Raw genomic sequence first — 12393 nt, 5'->3', positions numbered from 1 at the left:
GAACAGAGAGAGAGAGAGAGAGAAGAGATAGAACAGAGAGAGAGGGGAGAGAGAGAAGAGAGAATATAGAGAACAGAGAGAGAGAGAGAGAGAGAATAGAGTGAGAATATATATATAGAGAGAGAGGAGAGATAATAGAGGGAAAGAGAGAGAGAGAGAATATAGAGAACAGAGAGAGAGAATAGAGAGAGAAGAGATAATAGGAGAGAGAGAGAGAATATAGAGAACAGAGAAAGAGAGAGAGAGAATATAGAGAACAGAGAGAGAGAGACGAGAGAGAGACGAGAGAGAGAAGAGAATATAGAGAACAGAGAGAGAGAGAGGAGAGAGAGACGAGAGAGAGAGGGAATATAGAGAACAGAGAGAGAGAGAGGAGAGAGAGACGAGAGAGAGAAGAGAATATAGAGAACAGAGAGAGAGAGAGGAGAGAGAGACGAGAGAGAGAAGAGAATATAGAGAACAGAGAGAGAGAGAGGAGAGAGAGACGAGAGAGAGAAGAGAATATAGAGAACAGAGAGAGAGAGAATTGAGAGAGAGAAGAGATAATAGGAGAGAGAGAAGAGAGAGAGAGAGATAATAGGAAAGAGAGAGAGAGAGAGAGAAGAGATAGAACAGAGAGAGAGAGAGAGAGAGAAGAGAGAATATAGAGAACAGAGAGAGAGAGAGAGAGAGAGAGAATAGAGAGAGAGAGGGAAGAGATAATAGGAGAGAGAGAGAGAGAGAAGAGATAGAACAGAGAGAGAGAGAGAGAGAGAAGAGAGAATATAGAGAACAGAGAGAGAGAGAGAGAGAGAGAGAGAGAGAGAATAGAGAGAGAGAGGGAAGAGATAATAGGAGAGAGAGAGAGAGAGAAGAGATAGAACAGAGAGAGAGAGAGAATGAGAATGAGAATGAGAGAAAGAAAAAGAGAGAGAAGAGATAATAGGAGAGAGAGAGAGAGAGAGAGCACAAATAAATATAGGGAAAAATACTTTTTTTTTGTCTGAGTATAGATCTGTGTTTTTTATCCCCAACCATACTTGAATCATGTACAATACACACACACACACACACACACACACACACACACACACACACACACACACAAACACACACACACACACACAGCAGCAGCACAGGTAGCCATACACAGAATAATGTTATATACAATGAGACTGTCTGTACTGTCCTGTAGAGAGATGTGATTGGAAGATTGATACGATCGCTGGTTGCCCATACACTTCTTCCTGATCTGCTTTACTTCTAATCAGATTTTCCATCCAGATTGATCAGAACAATTTCAATGGAATCGTGTTATTCCTGAATCAATAACACGGTATGTGTCTTATGAATTGATGGATTGGATGGTCCCATCGCCCAGGTGAGGCCGATCACAGATCGCACAGGTGTATGGAGTATATGAGTGTATGGAGTTGTTCCCTGAATACACCGAGCAATCCCTCTCCGTACAGCCCACACCCGCCGGGTCCCACTTGTAGAGCTCGGGCTCGCTCCTCTCCGGTCCCCTCTCTCCCGGTACAAGTAGTTAGAAGTGAAGTCTGGGTCCCGCCCATGTCAGTGAGTGGAGTGGGGGGGCCGGTACAGAGTGGGGGGGGGGGAAGTTCTGTCATTACCTGGTGACAGCTCCCCCTCGCTGAGGTCCCCGGAGTCCGTGTCCATGGCTGGGGGTCCGGCTGCTCCCTTGGATCACTCCCCGGCTGCTCTATGCTGGTGACACCGCTGAGCTCCGCCGCCTCTGGCTCCGGGTGAGCTGTGCGGATCCGCATCTCCGAAGCTTCCCAGCGATCCAGACAAGGGAGCGAGCTGAGACCAATCAAAATGCGGCATTTGTCCCCGCCTCGACGTCATCACCAATGGGAAGAATTCTTTATCCTCATGGCAGCAGCAGCAGCAGCATAGCGTCTGTTCCATGCCTGCAGAATCCGAGATAGCAGAGTGCTGTACATAGGAGAGGGGACCAGCCACACTGTACATAGGATGGCAGAGAGACCCCTATCACTGTACATAGGATAGGAGAGAGACCCCTATCACTGTACATAGGATGGGAGAAAGACCCCTATCACTGTACATAGGATAGGAGAGAGACCCCTATCACTGTACATAGGATGGGAGAAAGACCCCTATCACTGTACATAGGATAGGAGAGAGACCCCTATCACTGTACATAGGATAGGAGAGAGACCCCTATCACTGTACATAGGATAGGAGAGAGACCCCTATCACTGTACATAGGATGGGAGAAAGACCCCTATCACTGTACATAGGATAGGAGAGAGACCCCTATCACTGTACATAGGATGGGAGAAAGACCCCTATCACTGTACATAGGATAGGAGAGAGACCCCTATCACTGTACATAGGATGGGATAGAAACCCCTATCACTGTACATAGGATGGGAGAGAGACCCCTATCACTGTACATAGGATAGGAGAGAGACCCCTATCACTGTACATAGGATGGGAGAGAGACCCCCATCACTGTGCATAGGATGGGAGAAAGACCCCTATCACTGTACATAGGATGGGAGAGACCCCTATCACTGTACATAGGATGGGAGAGAGACCCCTATCACTGTACATATGATGGGAGAGAGATCCCTGTCACTATACATAGGATGGGAGAGACCCCTATCACTGTACATAGGATGGCAGAGAGACCCCTATCACTGTACATAGGATGGGAGAGACCCCTATCACTGTACATAGGATGAGAGAGAGACTCTTATCACTGTACATAGGATGGGAGAGAGAACCCTATCACTGTACATAGGATGGGAGAGACCCCTATCACTGTACATAGGATGGCAGAGAGACCCCTATCACTGTACATAGGATGGGAGAGACCCCTATCACTGTACATAGGATGGGAGAGAGACACCTATCACTGTACATAGGATGGGAGAGAGACCCCTATCACTGTACATAGGATGGGAGAGAGATCCCTATCACTGTACATAGGATGAGAGAGAGACTCTTATCACTGTACATAGGATGGGAGAGAGAACCCTATCACTGTACATAGGATGGCAGAGAGACACCTATCACTGTACATAGGATGGGAGAGAGACCCCTATCACTGTACATAGGATGGCAGAGAGACCCCTATCACTGTACATAGGATGAGAGAGAGACTCTTATCATCTTATCACTGTACATAGGATGGGAGAGAGAACCCTATCACTGTACATAGGATGGGAGAGAGAACCCTATCACTGTCCATAGGATGGGATAGAAACCCCTATCACTGTACATGGGATGGCAGAGAGACCCCTATCACTGTACATAGGATGAGAGAGAGACTCTTATCACTGTACATAGGATGGGAGAGAGAACCCTATCACTGTACATAGGATGGGAGAGAGAACCCTATCACTGTACATAGGATGGGAGAGAGAAACCTATCACTGTCCATAGGATGGGATAGAAACCCCTATCACTGTACATGGGATGGCAGAGAGACCCCTATCACTGTACATAGGATGGGAGAGAGACCCCTATCACTGTACATAGGATGGGAGAGAGACCCCTATCACTGTACATAGGATGGGAGAGAGAAACCTATCACTGTCCATAGGATGGGATAGAAACCCCTATCACTGTACATGGGATGGCAGAGAGACCCCTATCACTGTACATAGGATGGGAGAGAGACCCCTATCACTGTACATAGGATGGCAGAGAGACCCCTATCACTGTACATAGGATGAGAGAGAGACTCTTATCACTGTACATAGGATGGGAGAGAGAACCCTATCACTGTACATAGGATGGGAGAGACCCCTATCACTGTACATAGGATGGCAGAGAGACCCCTATCACTGTACATAGGATGGGAGAGACCCCTATCACTGTACATAGGATGGGAGAGAGACACCTATCACTGTACATAGGATGGGAGAGAGACCCCTATCACTGTACATAGGATGGGAGAGAGACCCCTATCACTGTACATAGGATGGCAGAGAGACCCCTATCACTGTACATAGGATGAGAGAGAGACTCTTATCATCTTATCACTGTACATAGGATGGGAGAGAGAACCCTATCACTGTACATAGGATGGGAGAGAGAACCCTATCACTGTCCATAGGATGGGATAGAAACCCCTATCACTGTACATGGGATGGCAGAGAGACCCCTATCACTGTACATAGGATGAGAGAGAGACTCTTATCACTGTACATAGGATGGGAGAGAGAACCCTATCACTGTACATAGGATGGGAGAGAGAACCCTATCACTGTACATAGGATGGGAGAGAGAAACCTATCACTGTCCATAGGATGGGATAGAAACCCCTATCACTGTACATGGGATGGCAGAGAGACCCCTATCACTGTACATAGGATGGGAGAGAGACCCCTATCACTGTACATAGGATGGGAGAGAGATCCCTATCACTGTACATAGGATGGGAGAGAGAAACCTATCACTGTCCATAGGATGGGATAGAAACCCCTATCACTGTACATGGGATGGCAGAGAGACCCCTATCACTGTACATAGGATGGGAGAGAGACCCCTATCACTGTACATAGGATGGCAGAGAGACCCCTATCACTGTACATAGGATGAGAGAGAGACTCTTATCATCTTATCACTGTACATAGGATGGGAGAGAGAACCCTATCACTGTACATAGGATGGGAGAGAGAAACCTATCACTGTCCATAGGATGGGATAGAAACCCCTATCACTGTACATGGGATGGCAGAGAGACCCCTATCACTGTACATAGGATGGGAGAGAGACCCCTATCACTGTACATAGGATGGGAGAGAGATCCCTATCACTGTACATAGGATGGGAGAGAGAAACCTATCACTGTCCATAGGATGGGATAGAAACCCCTATCACTGTACATGGGATGGCAGAGAGACCCCTATCACTGTACATAGGATGGGAGAGAGACCCCTATCACTGTACATAGGATGGGAGAGAGACCCCTATCACTGTACATAGGATGGGATAGAAACCCCTATCACTGTACATGGGATGGCAGAGAGACCCCTATCACTGTACATAGGATGGGAGAGAAACCCCCATCACTGTACATAGGATGGGAGAGAGACCCCTATCACTGTACATAGGATGGCAGAGAGACCCCTATCATTGTACATAGGATGGGAGAGACCCCTATCACTGTACATAGGTTGGGAGAGAAACTTCTATCACTTTACATAGGATGGAACAGACACCCCTATAACTGGGCTGGTCCCCCATCCAGTACATAGGATCGGAGAAGAGCCACACTGTATATAGGATGGGGGGGGGGGGCGAGAGAGAACTCTATCACTGTACATAAGATGGGAGAGAGAGAGACCCCCATCACTGTACATAGGATGGGAGACCAGCCACACTGTACATAGGATGGGAGCGAGAGACACCTCTATAACTGCACATAAAATGAGAGACCAGCCACACTGTACATAGGATTAGAGAGTGATATACACCCCATCACTTTACATAGGATGGGCGAGAGAAAGGGAGAAACCCCTATCACTGTACATCCCACTTCATACCGCTGTGTACAGTATGAGGGAAGATCATCCTGCTTCATATCACTGTGTACAGTATGAGGGAAGTCCATCCCACTTCATATCACTGTGAACAGTATGAGGGGAGTCCATCCCGCTTTCTATCACTGTGTAGAGTACGAGGGGAGACCATCCCGCTTCATACCGCTGTATACAGTATGAGGGGAGACCATCCCGCTTCATATTATTGTGTACATTATGAGGGAAGTCCATCCCGCTTTATATCACTGTGTAGAGTATGAGGGGAGTCCATCCCGCTTCATATCACTGGGTACAGTATGAGGGGAGTCCATCCCGCTTCATATCACTGTGTAGAGTATGAGGGGAGTCCATCCCGCTTCATATCACTGTGTACAGTATGAGGGGAGTCCATCCCGCTTCATATCACTGTGTACAGTATGAGGGGAGTCCATCCCGCTTCATATCACTGTGTACAGTATGAGGGGAGTCCATCCCGCTTTATATCACTGTGTACAGTATGAGGGGAGACTATCCCGCTTCATATCACTGTGTACAGTATGAGGGGAGTCCATCCCGCTTTCTATCACTGTGTAGAGTATGAGGGGAGTCCATCCCGCTTCATACCGCTGTGTAGAGTATGAGGGGAGTCCATCCCGCTTCATATCACTGGGTACAGTATGAGGGGAGTCCATCCCGCTTCATATCACTGTGTACAGTATGAGGGGAGTCCATCCCGCTTTATATCACTGTGTACAGTATGAGGGGAGACTATCCCGCTTCATATCACTGTGTACAGTATGAGGGGAGTCCATCCCGCTTTCTATCACTGTGTAGAGTATGAGGGGAGTCCATCCCGCTTCATACCGCTGTGTACAGTATGAGGGGAGACCATCCCGCTTCATATCACTGTGTACAGTATGAGGGGAGTCCATCCCGCTTCATATCACTTTGTACAGTGTAGCGCTGACATCATGGTTTATTGATGTGATTATAAATGCTTTAATGTGAAGTATATGGACATTACTGTGGTTTTGCACTAGAGCCATCTAGTGACCAAATATGGGTAACGCACCTGTTGATTGATATGATTTACCTCAGAACAACCTAAAGACTTGTACAGGAAGTGACTGTTTGGATTCTGAAGGTTGACCTTGTTACCCTGGAGTCCGTGTGTGACCTAACCATGAACACTCTCTTACGCAGTGCATGCTGGGTAGGGAATATAAGGGACAGCAGCGGCCATTTTAGGTCTCTTGGGACCACGTTACCTGCCTGTGCAGATCTGTGGAGGGGTGTCCCGAGAGGCAGCGGCCGGCAGCCATCGCAGAGCACCAGCCTGTTTGTTCTTGTGGGGTGACCTGACGGAGCCTGAGAGACGGTTGCTGGCTTGAGATGGTCCAAAGACATTCAGCGGAGAATCGGAGAACTGGATCGATTTGGCGGAGCGATACAGAGCATCTGGCCCAGCTTATGGAAAGACAAGTGACAGTCACCGGAACAAAGTGATCACACGGAACTCTGATCCAGTTGGTGAGTGGGTTACGACCCACTGTTTGTTAATCTTTGCACGCAGTTAGACTCGCATACAGGACTCGCTGGAATCTGCAGTTCCACGGAGGCGTAGCAGAACCACTGACACTGAGCAGGCTTGGGGCCTATTTACTTTGGCACCTCAGCGCATGTAAATAAGTTACTGGAATTACACCAGGAGCATTTCAGCTTAATCTTTCACATTACTTTGGATTACAAATACAGAGGAGTGATTTGAGCTAGCGAAGAAAAGAAAACCCCTGGACTGAAGTACTTTAAGTGAGGCCTCACGTATAGCCTTTAAAACAAGGGGAGCTCCCAGGTTCATATAAATACATGTATATACATCTGTTATATTTTGCTATATTGAAATATATTGTGCTGTCATTCTATGTTGGGATGACAGCACAATTACTGTAACCGCCTATTGAAATATTTTACAGTAAACAATATTTCTGGTTAAGTATCCAGTTGTGTGGTGTACTGTTTTCCCCACCAGGTGGAGCCAGTGGATCCTGAGGGTACAATACAGGTACTTTGCATGGTTGTATACTGTGCTGTATTACATTGCACCACAGCTGTGCCAAGGGGATTGAGTCAAGTCAGTGGGGTTTCTAGGTAGAGTGCAGGCCCAATCAATACCAGCAGCTCCTTCGGGGGTAAATGCTACAACAGTATGAGGGGAGACCATCGCAATTCATATCACTGTGTACGGTATGAGGGGAGACCATCCCGCTTTATATCACTGTGTACAGTATGAGGGGAGTCCATCCCGCTTCATATCACTGTGTACAGTATGAGGGGAGTCCATAACGCTTTATATCACTGTGTACAGTATGAGGGAAGACATCCCGCTTCATATCACTGTGTACAGTATGAGGGGAGTCCATCCCGCTTCATATCACTGTGTGCAGTATGAGGGGAGACCATCCTGCTTCATATCACTGTCTACAGTATGAGGGGAGACCATCCCGCTTCATATCACTATGTACAGTATGAGGGGAGTCCATAACGCTTTATATCACTGTGTACAGTATGAGGGGAGACCATCCCACTTCATATCACTGTATACAGTATGAGGGAGTCCATCCCGCTTCATATCACTGTATACAGTATGAGGGGAGTCCATAACGCTTTATATCACTGTGTACAGTATGAGGGGAGACATCCCGCTTCATTTCACTGTGTACAGTATGAGGAGAGACCATCCCGCTTTATATCACTGGGTACAGTATGAGGGGAGACCATCCCGCTTCATATCACTGTGTACAGTATGAGGGGAGACCATCCCGCTTCATATCACTGTGTACAGTATGAGAGGAGTCCATCCCGCTTCATACCGCTGTGTACAGTATGAGGGGAGACCATTCCGCTTCATATCACTGTATACAGTATGAGGGGAGTCCATCCCGCTTTATATCGCTGTGTACAGTATGAGGGGAGACCATCTCGCTTCATATCACTGTGTACAGTATGAGGGGAGACCATCTCGCTTCATATCACTGTATACAGTATGAGGGGAGACCATCTCGCTTCATATCACTGTGTACAGTATGAGGGGAGACCATCTCGCTTCATATCACTGTATACAGTATGAGGGGAGTCCATCCCGCTTCATATTCCTGTGTACAGTATGAGGGAAGACCATCCCGCTTCATATCGCTGTGTACAGTATGAGGGGAGACCATCCTCTGTCATTATCACCCCAATTCTCATACTGGTCCAGCACCTAACCTCTGAGCCTAATGTTTGCATTGCCATCAGTTGTAGCACGCCTTTCTGAAATAATAATCTAATTAAGGGGATTTTCCAGCCATGAAATTCTTCCCATGTCTGACTCTCAGATGCAGCCACATATATACCTCATTATTAAATGTTCCAATATATTGTTACCAGAAATAGGTGAAGTGAGTCAGCTGTGTGCTGGCATACACTGTGAGGAAAAAAAAATGTGTATTTTGTTGTTAAGCCATAAAACTAAAATCTTTTATATCAATTACACTGGACAACACTTTTTTTCCCAAAAGTGTTGCTTTCTGTAAAACTTTTGGTGATTATGACAGATCCCTTCAAAGGGAATACAAATATAATTTCAGCATAACTGTGTAGCACACAGCCACGAAAGAGGCCCCTGGTTTTCCTCTGGTTTCTTTCCCAGATTGGTGCAGTTGCAGCCAGGCACACAACAAAATTCACTCATCTGGCTCAATAAATAGTCTGGGGGTTCCCCTACATATTGCTGAATAAATTGGATAGGGTAGAGGGAGCTGTGGGATACTCCACGAATGCTGAGAAATTAATTGATGATATTCATCTTCACCATGTTACTACTTCTCAGGACAGGACCAAAAAAAAGTGGACAGCACCAAAATACGCTCAGAAATGTACCAGGCCAGGCAAGCAGAATTATTGACATGCTAGGGATAGCCACAGCAATAGTCACCAGGGTCCTTCACTGGGGTCTGTACTCGCAATGTCCTTGGATGGTTACTTGGATGCCTTCTTCCTATATCAGATGGACAATTTCAGATGGACCCCAATGAGCACATAGAATTTTCAGTTTGGCTCCCCAGATGGACAGTAGTCTTTCAGGCTTGATACGTCACCTTGTGGACAAAAACAGGACTGTTTCAAGCTCCAGACTATTTATGCACTTTTCAGCCACCTACTGGGCACCCTCCCCCAGGAATTGGCTGAGACAACATAAATATTCAGACTGCCTCCTCCCAACCTGCTATATTCTGGAATCCTCCAGAAGACAGGGAAAAAAAATTAAACCTGCAGCCTGCAGAGCCCAGGGCAGCCCAAAGTAATCACAAACAGCTCCACTGGCTACACTGGAACCCAAAAGAACTACATTTTTTTAAACAAGAACTAAATTTACCTAGCTTTCCAAGCAACCTACTCAGAAGGGTACTACAACTGTATCAAGTAGGAATCTTGAGAAATGCGAAATAAGTTAAACAAGGTTAAAAGGGTTTTGCTGCTGATTTTCAATCAAAACTCATATGCAGCGCATCTCTCTGCCATGTCCAACAATAGTCAGCCAGCACTGATAGATTCCAGTTGCCCTAACACCATTTTATCATTGTCCCGGTGAAACCATTCACCATGTTTGTCACTGATTGCAGCTAGATTTTCAGAAAGGAAGTCCAAGTGTGATTGCAGGAACTGAATCTTCAGGGACATGTTGAGCTTCATGGTCTTGTTGCTGTAAGAAGTTTGTCAACCAGCTGAATGTAGTTTGGTGCTCCGTATTTGGCAATAAAATTGTCAATGACATCCATGAAAGCTTTCAAGGTGATTTTCTCTGGCTGGCAGCCAAGCCTGTCTGTGTTTTTTCCTGGGTTGGGCAGAGATCCAGGGAGAGCTGGATGACTCACAGGCAACATCACTGAGACCTCCCCCCCAGTTCCAGAATGTACTGGAACCTTCTGGAAAAATGGGAGGGGAAGTAAAGTGGAGCTGCCTGGAGTAATTTGAGGGCCCTGACCAATCGCCACTTGGGTTGGCAGGGGAGAGGTCCTCTCAAATACTCAGGGTTAGCCCAGCTGTGGAGGAGAGTTCAGGTGGAAGCTGGAGATGGAGAGCTAGGCTGTTGTGCCCTTGGAGGGAGCTTCCCAGTTTGGGGGGGGGGGGAGGGGCGGCCGAGAGGTGACCAGGGGCGGGTGGACCTTCTCAAAACCCACAGAGGTGTCGTGGCCAGGAGGTACTGGGAAAAAGGAGAGGACCTGGAGGAGGTCCGGAGGACTGTGGTGGCACAGGAAGTGGAAAGGGGCAGCTGCAGGAGGGCTGGCAGTGCCTGAAGAGGTGGTACTGGGAGCAATAGCCACATATAGGACAGTTAGCACCAAGATTTCCATTTCATTTTTGCTACACCATAGGCGCCCATAGTCCCTGCCTGCAAAGGGCATTCATCCAGACCCAGCTGAGATCGTGCTGAATCTGAAACCTGTGCTAGCTGGTCCTGGGAGTGATAGTCTGCAAGGTAGTGTGTGCTGGAAGTAGAAGAGGAGAGAATGTATATACTGGAGTGTATATAAGAGTCCTTACAAAGTTTCATTGATCAAATGGGCATCCCATATGCACCCTTTCCCATCCAAGTTCAATTTCCCTAAAAAAAAAAAAAAAGGCGCAAGGACTACTTCTTGTCTGTGATTGACTGGAAATTTGTGTGCCTGGCTGTGTAGGGTGGGAAACGACCACATTTACCAGCAGCCCTTACGGGGTAGTGTTACAAATGTAATGTGACTCTCTTGCACGACTGTTTCATTGGCAGTTGTAACAGCAGTACTTGGTATACCTGAGCTGCATTCAAAGCAGCAGAGCCACTACTTTTAGGCTAGGTTCACATTGCTGTGATGCGGGAACGCCGCGAATCCGCGGCGTTTTCCCGCATCGCATACCTCCCGCCGGCAGTTCACACTGCCCTATGCGGACGGCTGGGGGTGTCAATGTTATGTTAATGACACCCCCAGATCCGTCGGCATATCGCAGTGCGATCTGCCGACTCGCACAGGAATCGGATCGCATGGTGTGAACCCCCATGCGATCCGATTCCGTTGCGGACCCAAAAAAGGGTCCCGTGTGAGTTTGCTGCGGGACCGCTGCGAGTTCAGCCATACTATCTGTATGGCTGAACTCGCAGCGCTACGGAGATCGGATGTGATTTGCTGTGCGAATCACATCCGGTTCTCCCCCCGCAGCGGTGTGAACCCAGCCTTAAAGTGGTTGTAAAGTCAGAAGATTTTTTATCTAAATGCATAGAATGTATTAAGATAAAAAGCCTTCTGTGTGCAGCAGCCCCCCTAATACTTACCTGAGGTCCATCTAGATCCAGCGATGTTGCAGGAGTGTCTTGACTGGCCGGGACTCCCCTCCTCATTGGCTGAGACAGAAGTGTGGCGCCATTGGCTTTTGCTGCTGTCAATCATAGCCAGTCAGCCATTCAGGAGAGAAAGGGGCAGCATGGGGGCGGGCCACAGATCTGCGTCTGAATAGGGAAGCTGTGGGAATCTACGCCGCACCGGGGTGATTAGGGTGTTCCCAGGCATACCTGGCACACCTCCTGCACACGCCTATGCTTCTGGCAAACACTCCATGGACTGTTCAAGATGAACTAGTGAAGGTATCTAGTGCTCCAGGATGCAATGCCCTTAGTTTGTAATAAGGTACATTTGAGTAGTCAGTCTTTAGGCAAAAACAACGTTGAACCACGGTAAGGGGGTGATTTAAAAAGAGGCAGCCCTCCTCCGAGTGTGTCCAGCAACTCTGCAAAACATATAAATAAATGGGGGGGGGGGGGTTACCTCTCTAAGTGTAGTATTAAAACAGTATCATTTTATGCACAAGATTAAAAACACTT

General features: G+C 47.5%; 1 protein-coding gene across 1 annotated transcript in view; it reads right to left on the bottom strand.

Moving 5' to 3' along the window:
* TNFAIP8L3 (TNF alpha induced protein 8 like 3) overlaps positions 1–1807 on the bottom strand; it is a 195331-nt gene extending 193524 nt beyond the window's left edge. The window contains exon 1 of the mRNA XM_077468398.1: positions 1614–1807. Coding sequence (XP_077324524.1) covers positions 1614–1659 — 46 coding nt within the window. The 5' untranslated portion in view covers positions 1660–1807. The remainder of the gene's footprint in view (positions 1–1613) is intronic.
* Positions 1808–12393: the final 10586 nt, after the last annotated feature.

The sequence above is a fragment of the Lithobates pipiens genome, unplaced genomic scaffold, assembly GCF_037356315.1.
Source record: "Lithobates pipiens isolate NorthernLeopardFrog02 unplaced genomic scaffold, aLitPip1_a1.2 Scaffold_8, whole genome shotgun sequence".
Classification (NCBI taxonomy): Eukaryota; Metazoa; Chordata; class Amphibia; order Anura; family Ranidae; genus Lithobates; species Lithobates pipiens.
The sequence above is the reverse complement of the archived record's forward strand: the minus strand, read 5'-3'. Positions and strand labels throughout refer to the sequence as shown.